At 40.2% G+C, this 27001-nt stretch overlaps 1 protein-coding gene and 1 non-coding gene across 2 annotated transcripts; both read left to right on the forward strand.

Moving 5' to 3' along the window:
- The first annotated feature begins 9180 nt into the window (after positions 1–9180).
- On the forward strand, positions 9181–9253 carry trnak-uuu. Its single transcript has one exon. It is a non-coding gene; the product is annotated as a tRNA-Lys (tRNA).
- A 401-nt stretch (positions 9254–9654) lies between these two features.
- On the forward strand, positions 9655–26705 carry LOC120546114 (solute carrier family 25 member 36-A). Its single transcript, XM_039780889.1, has 7 exons — positions 9655–10115; positions 11843–12007; positions 17790–17867; positions 19705–19805; positions 21647–21713; positions 23254–23543; positions 23629–26705. The coding sequence occupies exons 1-7, from the start codon at positions 10075–10077 to the stop codon at positions 23820–23822; spliced, it is 936 nt and encodes a 311-aa protein (XP_039636823.1). The 5' UTR covers positions 9655–10074; the 3' UTR covers positions 23823–26705.
- The last annotated feature ends 296 nt before the right edge of the window (positions 26706–27001 follow it).

A 27001-nucleotide genomic window follows, 5' to 3' on the forward strand; every position in this document is an offset into this window, starting at 1 on the left:
GTCGACTAAGAATTTCTATAGCCGAGGACCACCTTAGTCCTTTTCATGTAGCCTACATGTTGCTGATAGCCATGCTTGCAATTGTTTTTACCATAGCTGTCAGCAGCAAGTATTTTTCATCCCATCTGCAAACCACATACAGTACTACCAACGTGGGCATTAATGAGACTGCAGTCAAACACTGGTTACTTCAAAATCAAGCACCTGTCCATTCATTTATAACAACATCTGGTGTACAGTATTAGCTGTAATGTTAGAGAACACATCACAATTGCTACGTTACAGTCTGAACACAGAGGGCGCAAAATTACATCCTTCTAGCATCACGCAAAATTCACTCAGCGATCGGAACCCTGGCCTGAACCCTTTCTGTTGTTGCTCTGATGCTATCCGTACATCACTGACATGATCTTGTAGAGGTTGGGAGGGAAATACATTTACATAAACACTTCAACCACTGACTTTATTGCAAGTTTGGAAAGGTATTAGATCTGCACTCTGCTGCCAAATAGATCTTAGAATCGTTCATGTCAGTAAACGCCTGAGGGAGCAGAATTTCTCTTAGAGTTGTCATGGCATTATGAGCTAGAAATTAATACAGCCGGGACTCATCCCATTTTACTGATGTTCAGAATCAGAATCAGTTTTATTGGCCAAGTACTTACATACACAAGGAATTTGACTTTGTTAGTTGTTAACTCTCTATACATTCAACAAATACAACTCTATACATTCAACAAATAGATATGTTGATGATTTTAAGGAAGTTTAGTTTGTTTAGAAATATCTTTTGCAGTCTTTTGGATTTGCAAAAGTGCAGCTTTAAATTTATGATTCTGAAAATATAAAGTAAGTTAACAGCCTGAACTTTTCCAGACTACTGCTGACAGTCCTGTAGCGATGCCGTCTGGCTGCTACTAATCAGTGTCATCCTGCTGTCTGCTCATGTGGTTAGCAAAGAGGCACCAAGTTTACTCCCATTCAGCCTCAGTCAGAGCAAGACACTGAGACATGACTCAAAAGATTTAAAAAAAACAAGCTGATAAGGGTGCTCGGTCACCAACAGAACAACGCAGTGTGTCGATGCATTCTTAGTCAGCTCACATGGTTGAACGGTAAAAGGATGCCAAAGCCAATTCTTAATATCAACTTTTTTCGCCCATTGTCTGCTATATGTACACATCAGTCAATTCATTACTTGTATTCAGTTTACAACACTAATTTGTATATTTTTTTAAATTATTTCTGACATCACTAGCAAGAAACATTAAGTATGAGTTTTACATGTATTTTGACAGTGAAAAAATGGAAGAAAAGTATAAATCACACTCTTGTTTAGTTTAGTTCTGACAATTCACTCTCATCTCACACACTTTTGAAAGTGCAACTTCATTTTATAAAATTACCGTAAGTAATTGATTTGCTGAAAATCAGCTCCTAGTCTACAAAAAAGCTTCTAATTAGCACAATTTGTTGGCTAAAAGTTATTGATGCAGAGCAGCAGGTGAATGCTGGGCTGCAAGCCCAGATAGTGACTGATGGATCATACAGAAAAGCTCATCTGCTTCTATTCTCTTCTTTCTATTGTGTCATGGGGGTAGCATTTTTAGCTACTCTGGGGCAGAAACAAGTTGTGAACACAAAATTGACATCATCACCTTTTAAGTTGATGAACTAGTTAGCAAATAGTTGCTTATTTACACATCCAGCAGTTCCAAAGCAAGATTACCATTCATTCGAAGTTGTGTTTCTGTCCACCTGATAAATGTCAAATATTAAATATCTTTAAGCTCTGTTTTTGGTCTTTACCAACTCCTAAAGGAAATATGGCATGCTAAATGTACCACGATAGGGCTGTACTGAATAGTTTGAACCTTCATTCATAACGTTGACATTCAAATTCTAAATTAACATTCTAATGCTACACTAGGGTTGGGCAATTGGATGGATACATCAGCGATTTTGCTAATTTAATGGTCCTACCTCCGAAGAACGAGCTGCGTTGAACAGCTGCACGCTGCACACTAACTGTCTGCTGTTTGGTGCTGAGCAGGTAGTGTACAATGTGTTTTTAGAACAGCTGCTGTAGCCAAAAATGACGCAAGAGCAGTACGAGTGAACCAAAGCAGTAAAGTTGTGAAGAGTTGTGCCAGACAGCTAAACAAATGAGCTTGCAACTTTGTCTCCTACAACAATTATTTTTAAATGTGCTCTATGAATGAATTGATTTGACTTCAACTAATATCTTAATATAAGAAAGCTCTTGGAGGTGCTCAAACAACTAACAGCAATGAGAGCTAAATGTTTGGAAATGCAGGTGACAAGCCATGTAAGAAATTACGTTGCCCCTTATTGGCCCTAATGTGGCATTTGCTGTGGTTCTTGCATCTGAATTTGGGTACTGGAACAAACTTGGCTAAGTCTGTGATTTTTGATGATTGGATAAGGCATCCCAGAGGAAGCTCTCAGGCCATCAGTGGATCATTGTCTATAGCCTCCTCCCTCCTCTGCTGCAGTAATATCTGAAGGTACGGCAGTCATATGAGCCGAGCTGCTAAACGTGCAACCACTTAACTTAACCTTTTTCCTTCAACTCTACTCTGCACCAATAGAAGTCATGGGACAGGGATGACAAGGATGGTGTGGGTGATTGGGAATGGCATGTCTGTGCATGTGCGTGTGTATGTATTTTTGTTGCCATGTGCAAGACTTCAACTGATAACTTTAAGAAGTGTAAGAGTGTGTAATATCTTTGCATTATATACTAAAGTGTGCCGTTTATATATTAAATTATAAATTAAATCCAATGCTAATGCTGTGTTATTAATTTTGAGAGAATCCAAATCATGCTTGGCATGTGTGTGTGTGTGTGTGTGTGTGTGTGTGTGTGTGTGTGTGTGTGTGTGTGTGTGTGTGTGTGTGTGTGTGTGTGTGTGTGTGTGTGTGTGTGTGTGTGTGTGTGTGTGAGCATCATGAGATTTGCGTCAATTTTAACAGCCTGCAGTGAGTGCATGCCTAGTATAGCTGCCTTGATTCTTCTTCAAATAATCACAAGTTTCATCTCATAGTAAATGAATGGAGGTGGCAAAAAAAAAAAAAAAAAAATTTGTTGTTATCCTACTATCATTCACTATCTTTTTTGCAACTGCAACAGAAAATGTCCTTGGGTGTTTAATTTCACTTCCACAAAGTCAACTTATGGCATAACCACAACACTAAACTGACTAGTGCAGTGATCGGTCAAAGCGTCCGTTCGGAACGGGCCGAGTGCTTGGACTCCGGTATTGCTGCTTATCGAGAACCAATCATCCAAACATCTTCCCACTCGACACTACGCATGGTTGCATCCACTACACTCCAATACACACACCAAGTGTGAAGTCCATTGGATAAACGGCTGTATAGAAAACCGAAGGACAGACAGACAAACAGACAGACAGAGACTCCTTCCATTTTAGTAAGAAAGGTAACACAGCTTTATACAGAACGTCTTGTACCATATTACCTCTCAATACTGGTCTAAATTTGACTTTGTCCAATACTTAAGTTTATGCCCAAATACCTGCAAAACTACATTGTTGTAGTGCTAATTACCAAATGCATGCTAACATGCTAAACTAAGACGGTGAACACGGTAAACATTATTAGCATGCTGATGTTCATGTGTTTAAAGCACCGTAATGTGTATTTACAGCCTCACATGGCCGTTAAATGTACCTAGATTTAATATTTTTATTATGGGGAATTATTTTCGAAAATTACCACAATGATTAAAAACACAAAAGTACATGAAAGTTGTACATGGTGCTAGCCTCCTGCAAACAGAGAAGTGGGTGGTAAAAGGTTAATGTTTGAAAATAAAATAATGGGGCTTTTTAATTAAAAAGTTATTATATTAAAGGTGCACTATGCTTTCCTGCATATTATTTACATTGCTTTCCTGTTGACGTTCCAAGTAAATTCAAAACAAAATAGAGCAAGCTCGCCCCTCCCCCCATGTTTCCGTAACTGCTATGACTAACTGACTAACTGTCACTAACCAAGGGGGTAAGCTTCGCTTCAGAACTCAAGCCATCTATGGCGCCACTTTGTTGCTACCTGGCCATCACCTCCTGTTAGCATTCCGCTGACCACCATTTTTTTTTTACGTCACTTGACTGCGAATAACTTTACATCTGAAGCGTTTAAAGACTCTATTTGTCCATTGTTTATTTCTAAAGAAACACGACAATGTATAAAAGGCTCCATTACCTTGTATCTCACATTATGGCATTATGGGTTTTTGTAAAAATAGGCTAACGATTGTATCATAACCAAGTGACTTACTGTCGCAAAGTAGAGGAATTACCGTATAGTACAGGAGAAGCTCGCAGGCAGTTTCGACTTACATTAGCTGTTTAGGTTTAATTACTAATGTTAACTAGCATGTTAGTTAGCAATAATTAGCCTGTGCTTATGTTATCTCCTTACATATACCTACACTCTCCGTCTCTGTAAGATTGGGAATGATTGAGATTTCTCTTGGCACAGCTATCAGAAGACTTACAACTTTCAGACACGCTGCTCACGTCACATCTACGTTGTCTCTGTCAGTTGGAGGCTGCGCAGTAAAGCTGGCCATCACCGGAAAAGTGCTTCTAATATCCTTCACTGGTCTCCGTCCACAGCAACGGGGTCTATTGGTCCATTTTATATATGTCAATGTCACTAACCCCTGCCCACCCCTTCCCCAACCATCTTGTTGGTGATTGGCTGGAACGTGTTTGTTGTATTTTGGTGCCTATCCTGTGCCTCTAGTGTTTGATTGACGTTTACGACCCCTGTGTTGTCTCCCGAGACTGGGCTTTTTCACGGTGTATTCAGGGGACAGGCAGCTAGCGGATCAAGGAGAGATGCCAAGATTTGAGACAAAAATTAAATTGCGCTGAAACCATGCAGGAAAGCATAGTGCACCTTTAAGAGATGGTGGACATAAAGTGATTTTTCAATCTAGCTTGATAGGCCACAGAAGACGTGACTAGATAAATTAATGTAGTGAATATGGACTAGTTTTTGTGGAACAACCCAGTCTCACAGCAGTTCGTGAAACGGTCACGTAATTTAATGTATTGATTTGTGTACACGGACACGTTTTACCCGGGGGGTTTTTTTCATTCCGCTTAGCACGTTTTTTAAACTAATGTATTTTAATCTGGTTCCATCTTGTGTTTGCGATGTAAATAATCCGTACGGACGTTGCTGCAAAAGTGTGACACTGAGCGAGTCGGCACGAAATCCAGGTTCACTCAAAAGGGTGAAGATTGTAGTATGGGCTGGTGTGGGGGGCACCTGTGAGGTTGAGGATTTTTTCTGTATTGACTGTCCTGTGAGATTTACTACATTCATTTACTACATTCAGTCCATGATGAAACAGTGAACACATTTCTTCATTGGTAAAACGGTTTTGAACATGGCATGGTGCTAATGATATCTTCATTACTAAGAATTGCTGATACTAGATTTCGTGCTGACTTGCTCATAGTGTCACACTTCAGATTAATCCTAACCTCAATGACGTCAGATTTCATTTAATACATTTCATTCCATATATTCAAACTTGTATTTAATATATTCAGACTTTCATTCCATATAATCAGACTTGTATTCCATATATTTAGACTTTCATTCCATATATTCAGAATTTCAATCCATATAATCAGACTTTTATTCCATATTTTTAGACTTTCATTCCATATATTCATACTTTCAATCAATATATTCAAGGTTCATTCCATATATTCAAACTTCAAATATATATATATATAATAATTTCCTAAATGGCATGCCATATAGTCGCCACACATTTACACAATCATTGTCGCTCCCTAAAATAGAGGCAGCAGGAACTTACCTTATTTGAGTCAAAGGGACGCACACCTTGTAAGCTGTGTTTAGAAATGTACTTGTACAGTTACTGTTGACTTGGTTTTTTAGCTAAGATATAAAGGTACAAGGCTATTGGCATATCAATAATAAACTTCAAAAGAAACTGTTGAAAATGGCACGTAACAAAAAAAGCGCTTCATAACTTTTGCTGAACCACAACCACTGTGGCTACAACTGACAATAATGCCAAGTGCTAAAACCTTTAACAGGAGCACAAGTAGAGGAGAGTCATACAGTCATTGAACTGAATCAGTATCTGTTATACAGTAATAATTAGTGGAAGCTTGCTAGTACTAGCCACTAGTATGTACTGGTCATACCAGACCAAGTAGGGCTGGAGTGGCTAAAACCCAGAGTGTATTGAATAAAAAAAAAGAGTGTTATTACTTTCAATAGTGATAAAGTCTTGCCTTAAGCATTTGTAAGCGATTATGTTAATTATTTCCAATTTTTTTTAAACAGACAACCCAATCCTGTAGTACAGCATGTCCACATTGTCCAAAACATGCTTTGGCTGCTAAATTTGACCTGTCGTTCTGTTTGTGCTGAGAGGCCAACCAAAAGCCTCGGAAAGAATCTTTACTCTTGAAGTTCAAACTAACATTTTACTTGACTATTTCCAGACAGTCATGGAAGACACCATGATGTTGGCCTCTGCCTCGACAGCCAGAACAAACAACAAGCAAGCGGACCAAAAATACACTTTGCAAACAGACACCCAGACAGCTCATGTGTACCTAGAGTTCCTGTTGCCATTTCCCTTATAAATAACAACTAATTTCCCCAGTATTTCAAATGTTACACTGTCCAGTTTCAAGGTCTTGTAAACTATAGTCACACAGACTCACAAATAGCTGGTGTACAGACAGATTCTTGGGAACCTGACTTCCCTACAAGGTAAGAGATTTTGGTACAAGTACGTACTTCCTACATGCAAGAAAGCAAAGACCTGCATAAGCATTACACACTTGTCTCCAGCCTATACCCAGTACCCTAAAAATGTTTGAACTGACAAATCTTGTTAGGTTTGGAGAGACGCAACAAACCATTTCTCTTGTTTCAAGTACAACTTTCAAACATCTTCCAAGAAATAACCTGCCTATGAGAGTAGGCCTGGTTATATAAAGGTAGAAGTAATAAGCACTCACTAAGAGAGAATCACAGTTTACCTACCGTAGTGTGTATTAGAGCATTAGAGCAGTGGTAGTATATTGGCTCGGCTGTCTCATCATTACTTTGCACGCTATCCACTGGCCAGGCTGATTATCACTCAGAACCAAAAGGTTCTTAAGTAGTTCTTTTAGCGCCACCAACAGATTGCCCTTTTTGGCTGTAAGTGAAATGTCTTGAAAACTACTGGATGGATTGCCATGAAATTTGGTACAGATGTTCATGGTGCCCAGAGGATGAATTCCAATTACTTTAGTGATCCATTGACTTTCCTCCGGCACACCCATTAGGTAAACGTTTTACCGTATTCTCAAAACTATCTTAACATCTACTTGATGGGTTGCCATTACATTTTGTACAGATATCCATGTTGCCCAGATGATGAATGACTTTGAAGATCCCCTAATTTTACTCAAGCACCACCATGATGTTGAATTGTTTTAATATGTGGGAAATGTCTTCAACTATTGGATGGATTGCCATGAAATTTGGTAGACGCATTCATGCCCTCCTTTGATGAAGTGATCTACATTTTCATCTAGAGCCATCATCAGGTCAGAATTTCTGTTTGTCCACTAGGCTACTTGGGTTTACGACAAAGCACACGCAAAACAAATGACATTCCCATCAACCTCAGCTGCACTTTGTGTATTGTGTTCATTTGCAAATGTTTGTGTGCTAACACATTAATCCGAGCAAGCTGTATAACCTTCTAAACACCAGGATGTTAGCATTGTCACTTTGAGCATGATAGCATCTTGATGTTAGCATTTAGCTCAAAGCACCACCCAACCTACGTACATCCAAACAGAGCCACTAGCATAGCTGTAGACTCTTAGTCTCGTTACACCTCAAATCACAAATGAATGTGTCATTTGTAATGCAGGGAAATACACAAAACACAAATATATTTCAAAAACACTGCATATTGGATTTAAAGACTTCCTTCATTTAGATTTTATGTTAAAAAATGGAGGAAAATGGCTGAAGATGAATGCACATGTCATGTGCATTAATGTTAATCTATGATGAATATGATGTGATTGTACTACTGAAGCATTAATTTGAGCAATGGATCAGATTGTTCCAGGGCTAGGCTGTTGACCTCAGCAGACTTACTGCCTTTTTGCCTGTCATACACTCAGACAGTAACGTGACTACATGAGAAATTATGGCACATGATCTGGCCTGCTTAAATTGCATCTGTAATTATAAAATGAAGTGGCGTATGGATTTTATTCTGCTGTCCAAATTGGAAAACCTCATTTTCTGTGTACAGTTGAGTCTCAACTCTCAATTCACCTCCCTCTTTTTTTCCTCTTACACACACACACACACACACACACACACACAACACACACACACACACACACACACACACACACACACACACACACACACACACACACACACACACACACACACACACACACAGAGACACACAGAGACAGACACACACACATAAAGTTGCCCATAGTAAATGCACAAAGAACCTCTGTATGAAATATTTGGCCCACATTTACCAAAATGGATTGAGGGCAAATAACTATGTGGGTAGCAACATTTATTTTTCCCAGTGTCTAAATTCATCATATCAAGCGTGATAAACATAAAACTTAGGGGCTGGTTACAGGCTGCAACAATCGGCCCTTTCTTTAAAAAAAAAAAAAAGATTTCATCCAAGTCCAGTAGTGTTACATAACATAGTTCCATGGGAAAGCCTAGTGCGTAGATATTTGTACTACCTATAACATTTAACTCACATGAATTTGACGGTTATTTTGCAAATGGGCCATGGTATCTGCTAAGCGATGAAGCAGAAATCAGCTTACATAATAGGAATGCAGATTGGGAAATTGTACTCAGCTTCATTATGGATTCCCCTGTCAGAATTCAGTAAGTGGTACAGGAGATGATCATTCACCTATATACCATTGGGCATATCTTAAAGCAATTCGTTTACCCAGTCTTGGTCAATTAATACTGTAAATGATATAAATGATCATGGTAATAATCATCTACAATTTCTTTCAATGGGATGATGAGATCGATAAGTGAAATATTGTTTACATCATACATTTATGAGCCCGGATAGCTCAGTCGGTAGAGCATCAGACTTTTAATCTGAGGGTCCAGGGTTCAAGTCCCTGTTCGGGCGATAGCATTTTAGCAAGACAAAAGTTTCCTAGCTTGGAATGCACGTATCTAGCATTCAATTCAGACTGTTTCACCCTTTGCACGTCGTCGGAGTGGGCGTTCATGCTGCGACATTAACTGTCAAGTACTATATGCCAAAGTGTTTATAATCGAATAGCCTATTGGCAATGAGCTGTTTATTGAGAGTAGACAGTAATGTACTTGTGTAGTGTTGTGTGATTATTATTGTTTACTTTTCTAGTGTAATTTATGGATGTAACCTAGCTAACCAAGCAAAGTTAGTGAAGTAGTTCCCCCCCTTTTTTCCCCTTTAAAAAAAAAGGTGTTAGTAAGTAGTAGTGGCGGCGGGGCGGGTTTACGCGACACCTTAGCCAATCACCGCCTCTGTTTTGCGGCATCCCATTCGACGATAAACATTGCGACCTGACCTGCAGTACTTTCAGAGAGGCAAGGCACGTACGTGAGTGAGGCCGAGTCGCGTCCATAGTCGTTATTTCTGCAAGATATTTTGACTCACGAACATCAGATGCCCACACTATGGTGAAGCATTACCCCGTTTCAAAAGGAGGCGACGCAAACCTGTCGCTCTGATATCGACCTCTAACATCGAAAAGCCGTTAGCTTTGGCAGCTAACGCAAGCTAGCTACGTTGGCTGTTACGTATCCTCGTTTTTTACCACACGCAACTGACCTCCACCACAACACCGGCGTACTGAGTTTAATTTGTTTTCTAGGCTGGGTTCGTTATTCTCCTGTGTCTTAACGTTCGCTCCCGTTGTCCCCGTGTGGTGCCCCGTGGAAGGTTCCCGAATATGATACATAATGAGTCAAAGAGATACCTTGGTTCATCTGTTTGCTGGAGGGTGAGTGTATTCTCATGTCACATACAAGAACTGAGCTAGCTAGCTAGCTCCCCGCTCACGGCTAACTTTCGTTGCTAACCAGTAGCTTCACATCATGGGATGTTTGTATTGGTGCTGAATTAGTGCATACTGTTAACCTGAAGATCCGTGTATGCATCGCTGTGTCAGATGTCCGCTAACTAATCTTGCGCATGCATGTGCACTCGTAGGAGTTGCCCTCAATGTCACAAGTTACAATGACATTCCAATGTATGAATGAAATGGCTGGTTTGTGGAAGAGTGTTCTGTTGTGAGTCTTCGTACCAGGTATGACATTTTGCACGATAGCTAAAACTTAACATTAGGCACATCTGTGTACATTGTGTTCATTTCAAGAAGCAGTCTGCGTAGTGTATCGGCCATAACGTTAGTGCATCAAAACAGACGTAGGAAAACTGCCACTAAAGGTCACTCAGAATAAGGGGATGCATTTTGGTCAAATTAATTATATTGAATTAATCACAGTCTGAAACCGTTATAGAACGGGTGCAATTGCACAACTCACTGTACATACAGCCTCAGAATACAGAGTAGACTATCAAGGTAATGAGTTGAGACTTGAAGTTTACAATGATTAATTCCTTTGAGGTAAATGAGCACCTCACTTACAATTGGTAACAGCAGCAGTGACTCCAACACTGTTCTCTTTGAGCATTTCTCATTCTGTTGTGTGGCTACATTATAGAGGGATAACTACTAAAATGTATTAATGGATAGATTAAGAATTATAGTAATTTAAAGTAGGATTTATTCTAGTTTAATAGTCTAAACATGTAAACCCTTTAAGGATAGTCTTTGTTGCATATGAAGCTGGCTGACACCGGTTAGCCTACCTCTGCCAAAAACTATATTGAAAAGGACTTTGTATTTTGGCTTTGGTGCTGATTGAAAATTAACCCTAACTAAAGATAACCGCTGTCGCTCTTGTTTTTGATATACTTTAGTTTGGCCCTGCCCACTACAGTCCTGTCAGGTTGTTTATTTTATGTAGTCCACATAGATATGTTTTTTTGTGTTTTCGCTTAGCAGTCATCTTTACATTTGTTACCTGAGCAGAATACTTAGACCTGAAATACCTGAGCTGGTCATAAGTTGATGCCCTGGATCTAGAACATTGTTTGTACAAGGCGTACAAGTTATGGTTGTCTTCAGATCTTGGCTTACAGTTTTGTAAATTTGTGGAAATGAAAACTTTCAATGATTTTGTTTTACAATTAACAGTTGTCAATGTGTGTATTCTGACAAATGGGACAGCAAAATGAGAAACATAACATCTCTACAAATGTTTCTTTTTCTATAACCCCAATGGTTGTGATTGTAGGCCCTACTCTCAAAACATATTTGCAATTATGTGATTCCTATTTGGTTCATTCTTAAATGAAATTACACACATCTGTGCATTTTTGAATGTAGGGTGGCAATGGACAGGAGCTTGTTGTTATTCCCCAAGAAACACAAGCCATTCCTGTCTAGCTCGCTGTTCCCACATATTGTCATTTCTTGTCCACATGCCAGGGATCTTTAGAATTCCACCAACCACATCATTGGCTAATTTATTTGTGCAAGAATATTAACACTTCACACCCATCCTGACTGTTGACTATGTTGATAATGTGCAGTATTGTTCTGTTACTTGAGACTTGTTTGCTATGTCATCTCCACCTTTTCCATCTATGTCTTTCTGCCAGATGTGGGGGCACGGTAGGAGCCATACTGACTTGTCCACTGGAAGTAGTGAAGACCCGTCTGCAGTCCTCCTCCATCACCCTCTATGTGTCTGAGGTTCAGCTGAGTACTGTCAATGGGGCGAGTGTGGCCCGCATGTCTCCGCCAGGCCCCCTGCACTGCCTCAAGTGGGTATTCGACAGCATTTATCACTGTCGGACTGCCATGGCAATACTACTACTGTTATCAGTGCGGCGCTATTGATACTCTTATTGGTTCCTTCTTTAAAGTGGCTATATGTAACTTTCAGTTTGTGTTGATTTCAGCGGCCCCTTTGGACAAAGGTGGTAGTGTTTTTACCACACTTGCTGTTGTAAATGTCTAGGAGTTAGCATTACGTGGAGGTCATATAGTCTTGATGAATTTTTTGCTCAGACAGATAATCATTCATTTACAATAAGACAATACGTTACAGATGCATCGTTGCATTTCCAGTGTTGCGTACGGTAACTTAGCCTACTTTGGATGTATCGTGAGCTAAACCGGGTATCACTGTCACTTTGTCACGAGCCAAAGCATTAAGAGATTGTTGTAGCAACCAACGTACTAATAACTTAGCTTTATATAGCGCATTTCATGAAACCCAAGGACGCTTTACACAACTACAGGGGGACAAGTGAAAAGAAAATAGTAGGTCAACACAAACACAGACTTAAAGGAATAAAACTTCAGAGCTAAATGGAAGGGGGAGGTAATTTAAAGTGCCCATATAATGAAAAAAATCACTTTTTCTGGGATTTGGGGTGTTATTTTGTGTCTCTGGTGCTTCCACACGCATACAAACTTAGGAAAAAAAACATCCATGCTGTTTTGAGTGAGATACGGGTTTCTGAATGTGTCCTGCCTTCAGTCTCCGGGTGAGCTGTTCAAAATCGGCACAGCTTTTTACGTCACTAGCCGAAACGTGGTGGCTAGCCGTAGCATGCTAGTGCTAGCATGCTAGTTCGTTCTGATTGGCAAAACATTGCTACAACACACACTAGTTCACCATAATCTACAAAAGAACTGAGTGATCCTTACCTAGCTACTGCGCATGTGCGACTGCCAACAAAGATTTTACAGCAGTGAGATGTCTCACTCTGTAGCTAAAAAAGAGACCTGAACACACAGCGTGAAAAGAGGAGCTGCAGGAATGTCCCGTACAAGAAAAATATGGTGTTTTTTGAAAATGAAACCATGTAAACCTATTCTGGTACAACCTCAAAATACAATTATGAACCTGAAAATGAGCATAATATGGCCACTCTAATGTTTGCTACTGACGTACAACCACATCGCGCAATCTAAAGGTATTTTATGAATGAAGTAGACATAGGCTATAACCAGAGGTGTCAAAAGTATTCACATTCATTACTCAAGTAGAAGTATAGATACTAGGCTTTGAAAAGACTTCTGTAGAAGTTGAAGTATCAACTCAAGCTTTTTACTCAAGTAAAAGTGTAAAAGTACTGGTTTCAAAACTACTTAAAGTGTAAAAGTAATGTAAGGGGGAAAAAATGCCATTTAGGACAAAAGCTTAGCCCGCCCCAATGGGGGCCTATAGTGCACTACCCCACCTCCACAAAAAAAAACATTTTTCTAAAGGCCATAACGACTATAATAATGTTATATTAAAATCATACCTGCAAACTCAGAAGGGCTGAAAAAGGTGACACATCTCTTCTGTGTTTTTCAGACAACGGCAGCTACAGTCTGGTGTTAGAATCCTCTCCAGTGAAATACAGACAAACTTTTACACCGTTTAGCTGTCAGCATTTTAACCGTGTTTACTCCAGCTGCTAGCTAACGGTAGGCTAACATTACCTGCTGTCGAGTGTAGTGTTAACTAGCGTCCCGTGCGGCGATGTTTCAGTTCCCTCTAACGTCCGTTTTCGGAGCATCAGAGAGAAGCGCAGGCATTTAAATGGCCCCTAAATAAGGCACCGAAATCTGCGTTGCTATTCGGTCCGGTAGATAACGGTCGTTAAGGCACTGGTGCCGTATTAGCACCGGGTTTGTGCAGGTGTGATGGATCACGTACAAACAAATAGGGTGTCAGAATGGTATATGTTTATACTTCTCATCCAACCACAATCAAATTCACTCTATCCGGAAGGCGCGATTTATCTGGATAGGTTTTTTTTTTTTGTGCGTGTGTTTTTTGAACGATGACAAGCCGGAATGAAAACAAGCCGAACTGAAATAAGAGTAACAAGGCTATTTTTAAAATGTAAGGAGTAGAAAGTACAGATAATTGCGTGAAAATGTAAGGAGTAGAAGTAAAAAGTATGCCGTAAAATAATTACTCCAGTAAAGTATAGATACCCAAAATTTCTACTTAAGTAAGGTAACGAAGTATTTGTACTTTGTTACTTGACACCTCTGGATATAACATACCTGAGGGCCAGTTTGAGGACGTTTTTGAATCTGTTACAATCCCGTAATTGTGTTGAAAGCCCGACTAAGTGTGTCTCGGATTTCGCCTGTCGTCTTTCACATTTCCCTTTTAGCTTTTAGTTCTTCATTTAATTTCCTTCTTTTCTGTGATGGTCCTGCCCCAGTATCAGCCATAACTACATCAGATAACTTCTAAATTAAAATAAAAATACAATTAGGCCTATATATAAAAAAAAAAATCTCCTGGTACCTTTTTACCTTGCTTGATACAATAACACAGGCTTTCCAGTGTTAAGCCAAAATCTGTCACCCATCAGAATGTGTGCTCTGTAGCGCCGTCTACCTGCCCTAAATCCGTTTGTGACTTTGTGGAAAAAATCGGACCTGTGCAGAAGCTTTAATAAAAACTATATACAGATAGCGTTCTTTTCACTAGCGTTAGTGTCATTTGCTGTTACAGGTAATTTCTGATCATCAGATGGAACATTACAGTTTCAGAAACATTTAAAAGTCACATATAGTTACTTGAACTACTACAAAAAGTGGATTTCTTAAAAAACAGGATTAAAAGTATTTATCTTTCAAATATAAAAAAATATTGTTGATGAGAGTTTCTAGAGCTATATAAACTCGATAATGTTTCCCTGTAAACAAATCTAAATAATATACTCGACATCAAAACACAGTGTGAAGTTTAGAAAGAGTGTAGTACATAGAAATCAAGTCACTATCACTCATTCATCGTCCCGCTTATTTGGCCACTGGTAGAGGGGCGAGGGGCTGCCGCCTCAGCCAGAAAGTCTACACGATTTTGCTCAATTTTTCATGTCGAATTAGGTCACACAGTGAGGCTTCATACTGACAGTTCTCAGACAGACAGAAGAGACAGAGAGAGGAGAGGCTGCACTCGTGACCATACATTAGACCAAAACCATCTTACCAATCCATTCATGTCACTCGCTGGTTTCTTCAAGTACAGAGAAAAGAACTGACTGTAAAAAAAATAAAAATAATTTAGAACGGGTTCCAATTCAGAACCAGGTTTCAGAGGGCATCCGTACTTGCATCCAGTATATATTTTGAATACTTTACAGACACTGTTGCCTAAACTTACACGTCAGTAAACATTGGTAGCTTGGGGTGAATATTTGAATTTGAACAAAAATGAGTGGAACATGTACAGTATGTAGCTATTGGTTCCTCCTCCCTGCTCTCCCAGAGAGTACAGACTGCAGAGTCTCAGTTCCTTCTTCGACAGACACCGTGTTGTTGCTGTTGTTGTTTGTGCTGGCTAGCTTCCCCCTGGCAAGGCCAACCACTCCCTGAAACCCAACTCCTCACCCTTTGGGAAAACTACACACAGAGCACACATCAATCGCTTCGGCCAAGCAGGACATTTTTTTTTTTATATATCACAAATCCAACTATTATTACTTCTTTATCTTGTGAGATATTTCAGGGTTTCCTCTATGTTGATGGCATAGTGGCGGTGCGCCACGGTAAAATTTCCAGCGCCACGGTATCAGAAATAGGGCAGACGCACAACAGGGTTTCCGCTATGTACACCACGCACCACCGCTCCTTCAGCTGTTTATGAAAAGTGATAAAGTCGTAGAGCCGTGTGCTCTACTGAACTCAAGCGAACTGTCATTCGCTCTCTCTCCCCCCCTAGGGTGAGCAGAGCAACTGGAACAGTGACAGGACGTCATCACTCGTGAAGTCATAGCAACCAAATAAACAACAAAAGGGGCGAGTACTACTTCACTCAAAAAGTGATAAACGAAAGCCACAACATGAAATCTGCACTCACGCGGGTCCTGTGAAATTTGACAGCTACAGTTTATTGGAAAATAGTGTTGGGCACGCTGACTTTGATGAATTTACGGTTTATCAGACCCCAGATGAGACAAGAAGCTAATGTTGGCTAACGCTGCTGTGACGGCCCCTCTGCCTCTGACTCCCGTTGCAGGAGAACACTGTATTCCTCCGACACGCTGTATTAACGTTACTGTTTTAAAACCGTTTTCCAGGTTAGTGGGGGTGCATACCACTCAAAACCAACATGAAAAACGTAGCTAGTAATGTTCACTCAGCGTTTAGTTTTGTTGTTAAACTGTGTGTGTAAAATGAGCGCCGCGGTGACGTTAAATCCCCCTACGGTACCGTCTATTTGCTGGACGGTCGCACCTAACCTATAGCTAAGCTAGCAGATAAGCCCGTACACTGATGTCCAATACCCCCCACACTTTGTTCTGTAGGCTGACAGTGTAATCCTAACTAAATGACTGTTGGCATATTTTTTGACTGCTGTTGAATACAGTGTTGCAACCAGATGCTAGAAGGACAACCGACTGAGGTCTTTTCATTTAGTGGCATCATCACTCGATTAAATGTATTTTTCTCAAACTAAAACTTAGTAGTGTTACAGCGCTGTGAAAGTAGTCTAAAGAATATGCAGCATGCAGCCACCACCAATCACATTACATTTTTGACATGTTGCAGGCACTGGTGCGGTCAGCCAGGCTGCATGCAAATGTTTATTTGACCAGCCTCTGGACACTGCAGCCATCCTAGCCTATTGTGTCCCATCAGTCTTAAGACGACGCACACAAAGTCAAAGAAGACAAGAGCACATTTGCTTTTTGTAAGCTGTACACAAACACCAATAAATGGGAAAGTGCAAGACTGTCATGGCTGTAACTGGACAACTTTTCCTTATTCCTTGGATATGTGTTTGTTCATCATTTCTTTTTGGGAATCTATTTTAATACCAGCCTTGCCTATTAGGGGTGTAACCATACATCGATCTGGATAGATGTATAGATTCAGTCCTCATCGATGCAAAGTGAAAATATCCATACATACTGTATAATCATTTTTAAGATGCACCTTTTTTATTTTGAAATTCCCACTTTATATTTATTCTTTTTATTAAAAGGAGTAGTTTGTTTTTCATTTAAATGCCTGCCTCAGTAATAACATTTTAAAATTATATTTTAGTTGCTTTTTGTAAGTTGATATAAATGTAACAGATTGTGTTTAATGGGCTTGGCTTATATTGTCTCCTATTGATCGCAGTCCCCTCAATTGAATCAAATCAAAATCGTATCGTGACAGACTTTGTGCTATCAGAAAATATCGTATCATTGTCCAAAGAATCAGTAGAATGTTGTATCGTGATAAAGCCTGTGATTTACACCCCTATTGCCTAGGCCACATTTATTATAACTTTGCTTCTTTTTGTATCTGGTTCTAATTGGCACACAGACCTCTTTAAAGTCATTATATTATTTAACGTGGTCTTAATTTTAAAACTGACTTCACCATCCCTGTGGGCCAAAGAGAAATCTAGAATTGTTAACTGATAGCTTTGGAATTTTAATTGGAATTTCAACTGTATATTGGACTACCAGAAATCGGACAACAATGCTAGAAAATCTTTGTGTACACCAGTAATGACCATAAATCATGCACCTTGTCTCGGTGGTAGAGTCATAATGTAGATGTTCCTGTGTTTGTGTGTTTTGTATTCAGGTTGATAATGGAGAAAGAAGGGCCTCGCTCTCTCTTCAGGGGTTTGGGGCCAAACTTGGTGGGTGTGGCACCATCCAGGTAATCTGTCAGCTGTCATTTTCATCATATTCATATTAATGTGTACCTCCTTTTGAGTAGGACTTAAAAGACTATGAAGCTATTGGTGCTATCTTCAAGTAAAGTGATTCTTAGTTAAGTGATGGTTAACATAACAGCATAGTTAGATAACAGCATCTCTTTGACTAATTGAATGTTTGGTGGATTTGTGAATCTTCCAAATTGTGTCTCCGTTGTCATTATTCCCCTGCAGATGAAATCCAGATGGATCGTGTTTAGAACTGCAAAGGATAAGTTCAACAATTCGATTAGTTAATAAACAGAAAATGAGTCAGCAATTTGTTTCAAACGTTCTCCATTTCTAGCATCTGAAATGCTTCAACTTTCAACTTCCTATTTAGTGTTTTTGTCAGCCTCCAGTGTACTCCGGTGACAGCTGTGCTTCAAGCACCTCAGCTTGCATGTTAACTACTGAATATCAGCATGTTGACATTTAACATATAGAAACATATAGAATACAGAAAGCAGACGTATGTTATGCATTGACAGCAGTTTTACATGCGGTAACCCCACCTCCCTACTGCCACAGAGTAGCCTAACAAATCCACTAATGTCTGCTCTGACATAGCAGGAGAAGCGCAAGTGTAATCGAAAACGTTAACAATTGCTGCACTGCATTTAGGGGAGCCACTTCCAGTGTCCTGGTATCGTGCATGCTCTCTGGATAGATTAATCTCCGCACCAGGGGCGTTGTGCGGAATGAACGCCTTATTCGTCTTATCTTATCAGTTCCATACACCGCTTTGATATCAACTGTTCTTATTCTATGGTCACCTTTGATCTGCACACGCATTGGCTCAGTGCAATTTTAGGTGAGTTGTGGACACATGGGCTGTTTTTCAGGGAGACATGGCTGTAAGAAACAGTGTTATTATGTAACCACCACAGGGCCTCCTTGAGGTTACCTGGTAACAACGAAGCATTAGGGATACATGGTCATTTAGGTCTCCATTATCTTCATGGCTTTCTCCGCAGTTTCTGCACTGAGACGTGGCAACAAGAGCAGCATCAAAAACAGCATTTGGTCTATTTCGTGGAAATACTGTAACTGAATGCAGTTAGGTAATAACATACTATAACAGTCATGATCATTAATCACCCTCTGTAGTAACAGATAGGAGCAAAGTGGGGGCTAATGGCAGCGGGCAGCGGCTAATGCTGCAGCAACCAGGTGCCAATGCTAAGCACATGTAGAGTGTTTTATTAGCATCTTCCATGAATGAACACTGACGCAGTGGAGGTGAAGGCAACAAGGCCTTCTGAACTGTGACGCGGATTTCAAGATGAATGCACACACAAACGCTGTCTAATAACGTGACTGATGAGCTTTGAGCGTCATTAACAGTCGGACTCCGCACATTTGGCAAATGAACCAGACTGCACGTTGTGCTGGTAGAAGTGGGTGAAAAGCTGTTGTATTTAGACGTGAGCATGAACATGATCGTTATGACCTTTTTTAAATTAGTGAAAACAAGATAATTAGTGAAATAAATGAGCTTTTTTTTTTTTTCTGAATAGCCTTTTTGTTTAACTAAGCTGATTTGCTGAGACGGTTGGTTCTGCTCCCAGCTTTACACACACATTTTTAAAGCTCATTAATATGAACCTGACATGGGACAGTTTTACGTGGTGATTTAGTGTAATTAATTAATCTACGTATATATCGCTACTGGAGGCACATAGTTATCTGGGACTAATTATATTTACACTAAAACACAAAAAACACGGCTTGTATAACTTGTTGTACTGTTGTAACATAATTGAAACCCTTTAAACCTTTTTGTCTTACTTTCAACAGAGCAATCTATTTTGCTGCTTACTCCACTGCCAAAGAGAAACTGAACGGTGTGTTGGAACCAGACTCCACGCAGGTGCACATGGTGTCGGCTGGAATGGCAGGTAACTATATACGTGAGGTGACAGGTTGACGCTCGCTGCCATGCAGCAATAACAAAAGAGCTTATTTAAAAACGTAACCTTTTTTAAATACAGTTTCGTTATTCTCTGACCCTTTTTATATGTCAAGGGTTGGTTATCTGCTCTCATGTCACTCTGATCCCGCTGGGAATGCTGTAGAATGTGGGTGGACCGCTTACAGTGTGTACAGTATGCCTGTGTGTATTTTTGGGTATATCTGACAGGTTCAGGCTCAGACTTTTCCACAACCCAGTCAAGGTCAACTTTGTCAGTGCATATCTCTCCAGTGCCGATCCACTAATTCTTCAGAACTGACTGAGCCGGACTGACAGGTGGTGAGGAGTTGACAGTGCTGCGATTAATCTCGTCTGAGCGATGATACGTGATACCTACAGCAGAGGTTAGAGCTGGCGTCTGCCATGGCTAACAATGGATGTCCGCTTGATAGAAAGATGACCCCCAAGCTGAGAGCCTTACCAATATATCTGCAGGCCAATTTCTCTTAGCGAATATTATTCCCATAGGGACCAAATTTGCATAATCCAATAATGTAGAAATGCCAAAGTAAAAGTCCGGAATTCAAAATCCTACTTAAAAAGTACAGAAGCATTATCCGTAAAATGCACACAGTGTATCGGAAGTAAAAGTGTTCATTCTGCAGAAACAATAAATTATATTATCTTGAGGTGGAGCTAGTTTGAACTAGCGTATGTATGTATGTATGTATACATGTATACATGTATGTATACATGTATACATGTATGTATGTATACATGTATACATGTACTAGTTTAGTTCAGTGGTTCCCAACCTAGGGGTCAGGCCCCTCCAAAGGCTCACAAGAAAAAAGGGTAGTGAGATGATTAATTTGAGAGGAAAGAAGAAGACCAAGTTTCAATACTACTTCCGTAATCTTTATAAGTGATCACTTTTAAATGAAACATTGTGAGAAATGTGTGTGGGGTGGAGTGGACTCTCTTTGGTGTAACTGCTAACACTCATAGGCATCTGAAACACTACAAGGAGCTACCACAACACACAGATTTGTGTATTAGAGTCTTGTAGTAGAAGTATATACCTTTGCTGTATGTCTATAAAGTAGGCCTAGTACACATGTAACATGTATGCATGTGCAAAGCAATTCTTAAAACTTGGTGTCAAGTGTAATGTCTAGGGATTTTTCACAAAGTTTGAGCATGCTGTGTAAAGTCCTGTGGGATGGTGGAATGGGAAGTAAAATGGTTGCATGCCGATCATTTTGCCTCACACAAGCCTGTGTCTGTTTTCGGCTTTAACTCTACCGTAGCTCCCCTCTCGCAAGGGCACGAGACCCCAGCTTCACCAGGGGTCTCTAGCTGCATCTGTGAGGAGTTACTTGGGTGTGCGTGAGTACTCACCACAGACCTGTGTTCCTTTTTTATGTCTGGTTCTTTTCTTTCTGTCACACATTTCTGTCCTATACCCCCTTGGATTAGAAGCAGGTTTTTTTTATCATAGCAGTCTGCACATTTTATTTTTATGCCATTCAGTTGCTCCCCTATTAGCACACAGGATAGTCTATAGAGCGGCTAGCTCTCTGTCTCTCTCTCGAAGCTGCCTTTTGTGACTTCACATTTTATTTTGTTAAAATAACATTTTGACATTGCTTTAACTTAAGCAACATGAATGCAGCATAAAAGAATATTACATCTTACTCAGACTGTTAGTTGTCGGACAGTTCTTGTACCACTGACAGCTTGACGCTTATGACTGATAATGTTATTTTTAGATTTTGAGCAAAATGTAATCATGTTGTTTTTTTGTTTTGTTTTTTACCTCCACAGGTTTTACAGCCATCACAGCAACCAATCCAATATGGCTCATAAAGACCCGTCTGCAGCTAGATGCTAGGTAAATATGACACAAGGGTGTGAGCTTCACAAAGTTCCCTTCCCAAGAGAGGGACTAACTGTTATTATACGCCCTATGATATTTTCATTAATGCAAATGCTCATAACCACAAAGGAACAACCCTCATTGATTGCTTTTACATGAATATGAATAACCAGTTTTTAGAGAATCACATTTATGTGTTTGAGCATGTAAACCCCATAATAAGCCCTTTTGCTATTTATGAGAACCCTGAATATTGTACCTAGAGTACTCCAAATGAAACCGGGATACTGCTGCATGTATACACCTTAACCCGGTTACCCGCTGCCAACAATCTGCACTGGCCTCAGCCAAGTGACGTTACAGAAATACAAACCGTGGCGGAAGCGAAAGCGTCTCACTTCTGGAGCGATGAAAAACAGAGTTTGGTCTTTCAATAATGAAAGAGGCTGTGTATCTTTATCCCCTGCTTCTCTGTCCTACGCGGTGGTAGTGGCAGGCTGCCAGCGGTGTGGCCGATGGTGTTCTCAGAGAAGCGTAGCCTAGCTCCATTCAGGAATAATCAGTACCAGAGATGGTGGATGAGCTCAGAGCAGAGCTGTTGGCAATCAGTGTAGAAAAGAAATTAGCAGCAACAATGTGAAGTAGGGCTGCACAATTAATCGCAATTTTATCAAAACCGCAATATGGACTAGTGCAATATCCAAATCAGGGGGGTGCAAAAAAATAAATATATATATATATATATATATATATATATATATATATATATATATATATAAAAAAAAAAAAAAAAAAATATACAAAAAAAAAACACACTTACTTACTTACTTACTTACTTACATACACAGTATTTTTTTGTGAAAATGAGAATAATGATACAAAAATGATCATTCCCTCCAATATTGTTAATCATATCACAATCGCAATATCAGTCAAAATAATTGCAATTAGGTATTTTCCTCATATCGTGCAGCAGCCCTAATGTGAAGTGGTAGTAAGTGTACCATTACAGTGTAGTGTTTAACTTTTCTTGTAGCCGCTTTGTTTTTTGCAAACACCACAGCGCCTGCACAAATAGCATGCAGTAATCAGTTACCAGGTTACTAGGTGTAACCCCTTTTCTCTGTGCTCCTGTAAACACCGTATCCTGACAGGTCCCTGTTTATCCTGAGTTTGGTCATTTTGTCCCTCGAGGCTTACTGTACTCTGTTGTACATAAGTCCCAAAGGACAACATTACCACACACAGGACCTGATAACACGGACCCCGATGTTTGTTATTTACATACAAACTGGGGTCAGGTGATCAATGAATTGATTGTAGAGGATGGCTGCTGTTGTGGGTCCTTGTTTCTCCTTCAAGAGCATTGCTTTTCAGGCACACTTGTGTTTTTAAATGCAAACATAAACCGTGAGCTGGGGCAGAAATTGGATTTTCTGCCGGGGCGCTACTGTAACCCAGGAGTCTGCGAGGAATCTGTACATTAAGTTTCGAGACTTGACTCGTTATTGTGTTTAAGTTAGTTCTTTTACTTACCTTTACGGTCTTTTCTCAGGAATCGAGGTGAGCGAAGGATGAGTGCATTTCAGTGCATGCGGCGGGTGTATCAGACAGATGGCCTGCGCGGCTTTTACAGGGGTATGTCGGCATCCTACGCCGGTATCTCAGAGACTGTGATCCACTTTGTGATCTATGAAAACATCAAACGTCGCCTCTTAGAGGCCAAGGCGCCGCAGAACATGGACGAAGAAGAAGAGACGTCCAAAGATGCTTCAGACTTTATCGGGATGATGCTTGCTGCTGCCACCTCCAAGACCTGTGCCACATCTATTGCTTATCCTCATGGTAAGAGTTTGTGCCTAGCAATTAGCCAATTCATATTAGGCTGTTTATTTCCTTGTTAACCTTTCCTTTGTTATTTACTTTGCAGAAGTGATCCGCACCAGGCTACGTGAGGAGGGCACCAAGTATAACTCCTTCTTCCAGACTCTGACAACAGTGCCCAAAGAGGAGGGCTACCGCGCCCTGTACCGCGGCCTCACCACGCACCTGGTACGACAGATCCCCAACACCGCCATCATGATGTGCACCTACGAGTTGGTTGTCTACCTCCTAAACGGTTAAAGTCTTGCCCCCCCCCCCCCTCCCCTACGTAGACAGTGTATGTAACCCTGCCCCTGTTCAGAGACGGAGAAAAGAGAAGGAGAGCCAACTGCACACCAGCCAGCACATGAACCTGCTTGCCAGAAGAGGACCAAGACCGCAGCAAGACCTTTATGTTTCAGTGGCACAAGTGGTTGTGAAAAATAAGTTGGGAGTAGTTTTTTGTTTTATAACCAAAGGTTCTGGCACAGGGAAGAGGATTGGGAAGTTCCTCACATTGGTTTGGGGTTCTCGGGTTTAGCAATGGCAAAGAAATGGTTGTCCGATGTTTATTTTGATTCTTCCCTTCGGTTATATACATTGTTTCTGGGAGCACAGATTCAGGGTGCTGAAGAAAGAGTTACAGTATATTCTGCCTCTAACGATACTACTAATAAAAGAAGTACAGTCATTTCAATCCTTACCACCTAGTGGATGTAAGCCCCCCCCCCCTTCCAGCAGTAGGCTTTTGCTGTCATGCTGATGGAATAGTTTAAAAAAATATTTTATTAGTATCATTAGAGGACCAGAATACAAAGATGCCAGCCTCTGAGGTGAGCCGAAGTATCTGCCAGGGGGGGCTTTCAAGTTAGCGAAGAAGAAATCGTTGCTTGAGGCTGGTTGAGGTGGGATTAATGGAGGAAAAAGGGTGACGACTGGCAGGGAGGTGAGTGGGAGACGTGCCTTGAGGGATGATGTAATGTAGACTGAGATGTACAATGGCTGTAGGAGGAAGAGGCGCTCTGGTTGATCGGTCACAAACAAAGGTAATACTGGAGAGATGTAGAGTCGTACACTGGTATTGTGTGATTACAGGTGCCGTTAGCGAGAACCTTTTGCACATCGTGAACGTAGACACACTCACCTAAACGTTATCAGCAGTCCCAAATACTGGTCGCGATCTCATATTACAATTGACATGCATTTACAGCTTTTTACACAGAATAAGTTCATGGTTGATTGCTGCTTGCTTATAATAAGCGAAGTCTACATATTCACATTGAACTCTTGTTACCTGTATGTGGAAGAAGACTAAAGTTAGATGGCAGGTAAAAAGTCCCCAAACCAGAATATAATTACTGTTCTAACTACTATAATGTAAAAAAAACAAAAAAAAAAACTGGAATAATAACTTCACTGGCGGCAAGGAAGATTAAAACACTGACCCATGTTGTGAACTAAAATATATAAAATTAACAAAGCTTAACATATTGTTGTATTGATAGATATAAACTGCCTACATAACATCGTTGTGTTGCATTTGTCTGCCCAGAAATGGCAAACTGCAAACATACAGGAGTATGGTACAGGAGAGAGGGTATTTGCCTTTTTAGTTGTTACCTTTGCTTAAACAACAATGTTGTTCTTATAGCACTTTTCAATGTCTTTCTCTAGAATCCTAATCTCTTTTTTTTTTTATTTTATTTTTTCGTCAGTTGGAGAATCCAGGCTAGTTTTACAGGCGAGGACAATCCTCTCGAGTTTACTCTGGAAACCTGTTTAGCCAGTGTGTGTGAAGTTGCCAGAAATATGCTCATTATAAGGCACATTAATTCAATACAGACCAGTAACCATTTTGTTTCCCTCCCCTTATTCAGTTGTTTTAGAAAAAAGTTGAACTGCATTACAACCAGTTTAAAAAAAAAAAAATCGAGAAAAAAAATGAATGTTTGTCAGTGTCTTACTGTACTGTTGGATGTTCTTGTCATGGAAGGGAAAGGTACTTGCTCTCTGCTTGGATCTGTTTTTTTTTTATGTCAAACATTTCTACAGACAAATACAGTGTTTTGCTGTCACCGCATTTATCCTATTAACCACAGAATTAACTTTCGCTCTGTAATCCCATAACGCGAGAACCTAGCCTGTTGATTGTGTGCATTTTCACCACAAGCTGCAAACCTAAAGGACATTGATTAGCCTACAATGCTAACTAATTTTTACCAGCAGGAGCTGTTGTCATTATTCCTGCACTGCAGTCTATTTAAACTCACTTTGAAAATCTTTTCAAACACTTCACTGGGTTAATGGGCGTGTGCAGCAGTGAGCGTGGCCGTGCCCGGCTCCTGTGGAGTGGAATGGCGGTTTTGGCGAAATATGCAGATCAACTATGCTCGCTTTCTCACGAGGCGCCGTTGTACGTGATTTTGCAGAAACTGCTACAGTGTGTGGCCCTCAAACAGCCTCAGATGCTTTTCTTCACTGGAATTATTGATGTGATCCTCAATGTGAACACTTTTCAGTTTCACTGCACACATGAAGGAAGCATTAGATTAGCCTCATTGTGCAAATTTTATCAGAGATGTGTTAAGGCTTATATTCAGTACCATCAACACACTCTATTGATGTAGTGAGACAGGAGTCCGTGGGTGCTGCTAATAGTGATCTGTGCTGGCTACCGTGGATTTTATAACCGGATCGATAGACAGTCCAAGCACATAGTGTTACTTGATTGTAACTGTATGGTTATGTGCATTTCTTTCACTTGTGTCTGTCATATGATGCATTATTCCCTGCATCCCATGGTTATTCCTTTGCACCCACATGTTTGCATCGTGTGCCAGTTAATGTGTGTGCATATGTGTGTATGTGTTTGACGTGTGCTTGCTTGAATGACAATCGTCTGTCATTCGGTCGTGTCTTGTGTGTAAGAGACCATATGAGTATGTATGTACTCACGAGAATAGCTGCAAACAGTGTTGTTTTTATCTTTTTAAATAAATTGTTGCCTCTTCCTGATGCCCATTTGTTTTGTTTTTCCACGATGTCATCGATGAGCCCACTGTGTGTGAGTGTGGCTCGGCCTATGCATTCTCATACCTGTTTTTGTAAAAGAAAAAGCCAATAAAATGGAAAGTGCAAGTATAATTAAGTGTCAGGATCTCTTACTGTGAACATCCAACTCTGTTACTTAGTGCTTTCAACCAGGGGTCTTCAACTTTTTTTTTAGGACCCCTTAATTGAAAGAGAGCAAGGCCCCCCTACTACATGTATTGTATGAAATGAAGTTTCATATTAAACTGGGCCTACAATAACATGTAGAGCTGCCCAAAACCTTTATACATACCTTTTTTTGCATAGAATACTAAGCTAGTAAAATAGCCTAATAATTGTTGTCATGGTTTTATAAATCATGTTTTAATGTTAAAACACGTGGCACAGTG

The sequence above is a fragment of the Perca fluviatilis genome, chromosome 2 (assembly GCF_010015445.1).
Source record: "Perca fluviatilis chromosome 2, GENO_Pfluv_1.0, whole genome shotgun sequence".
NCBI lineage: Eukaryota > Metazoa > Chordata > Actinopteri > Perciformes > Percidae > Perca > Perca fluviatilis.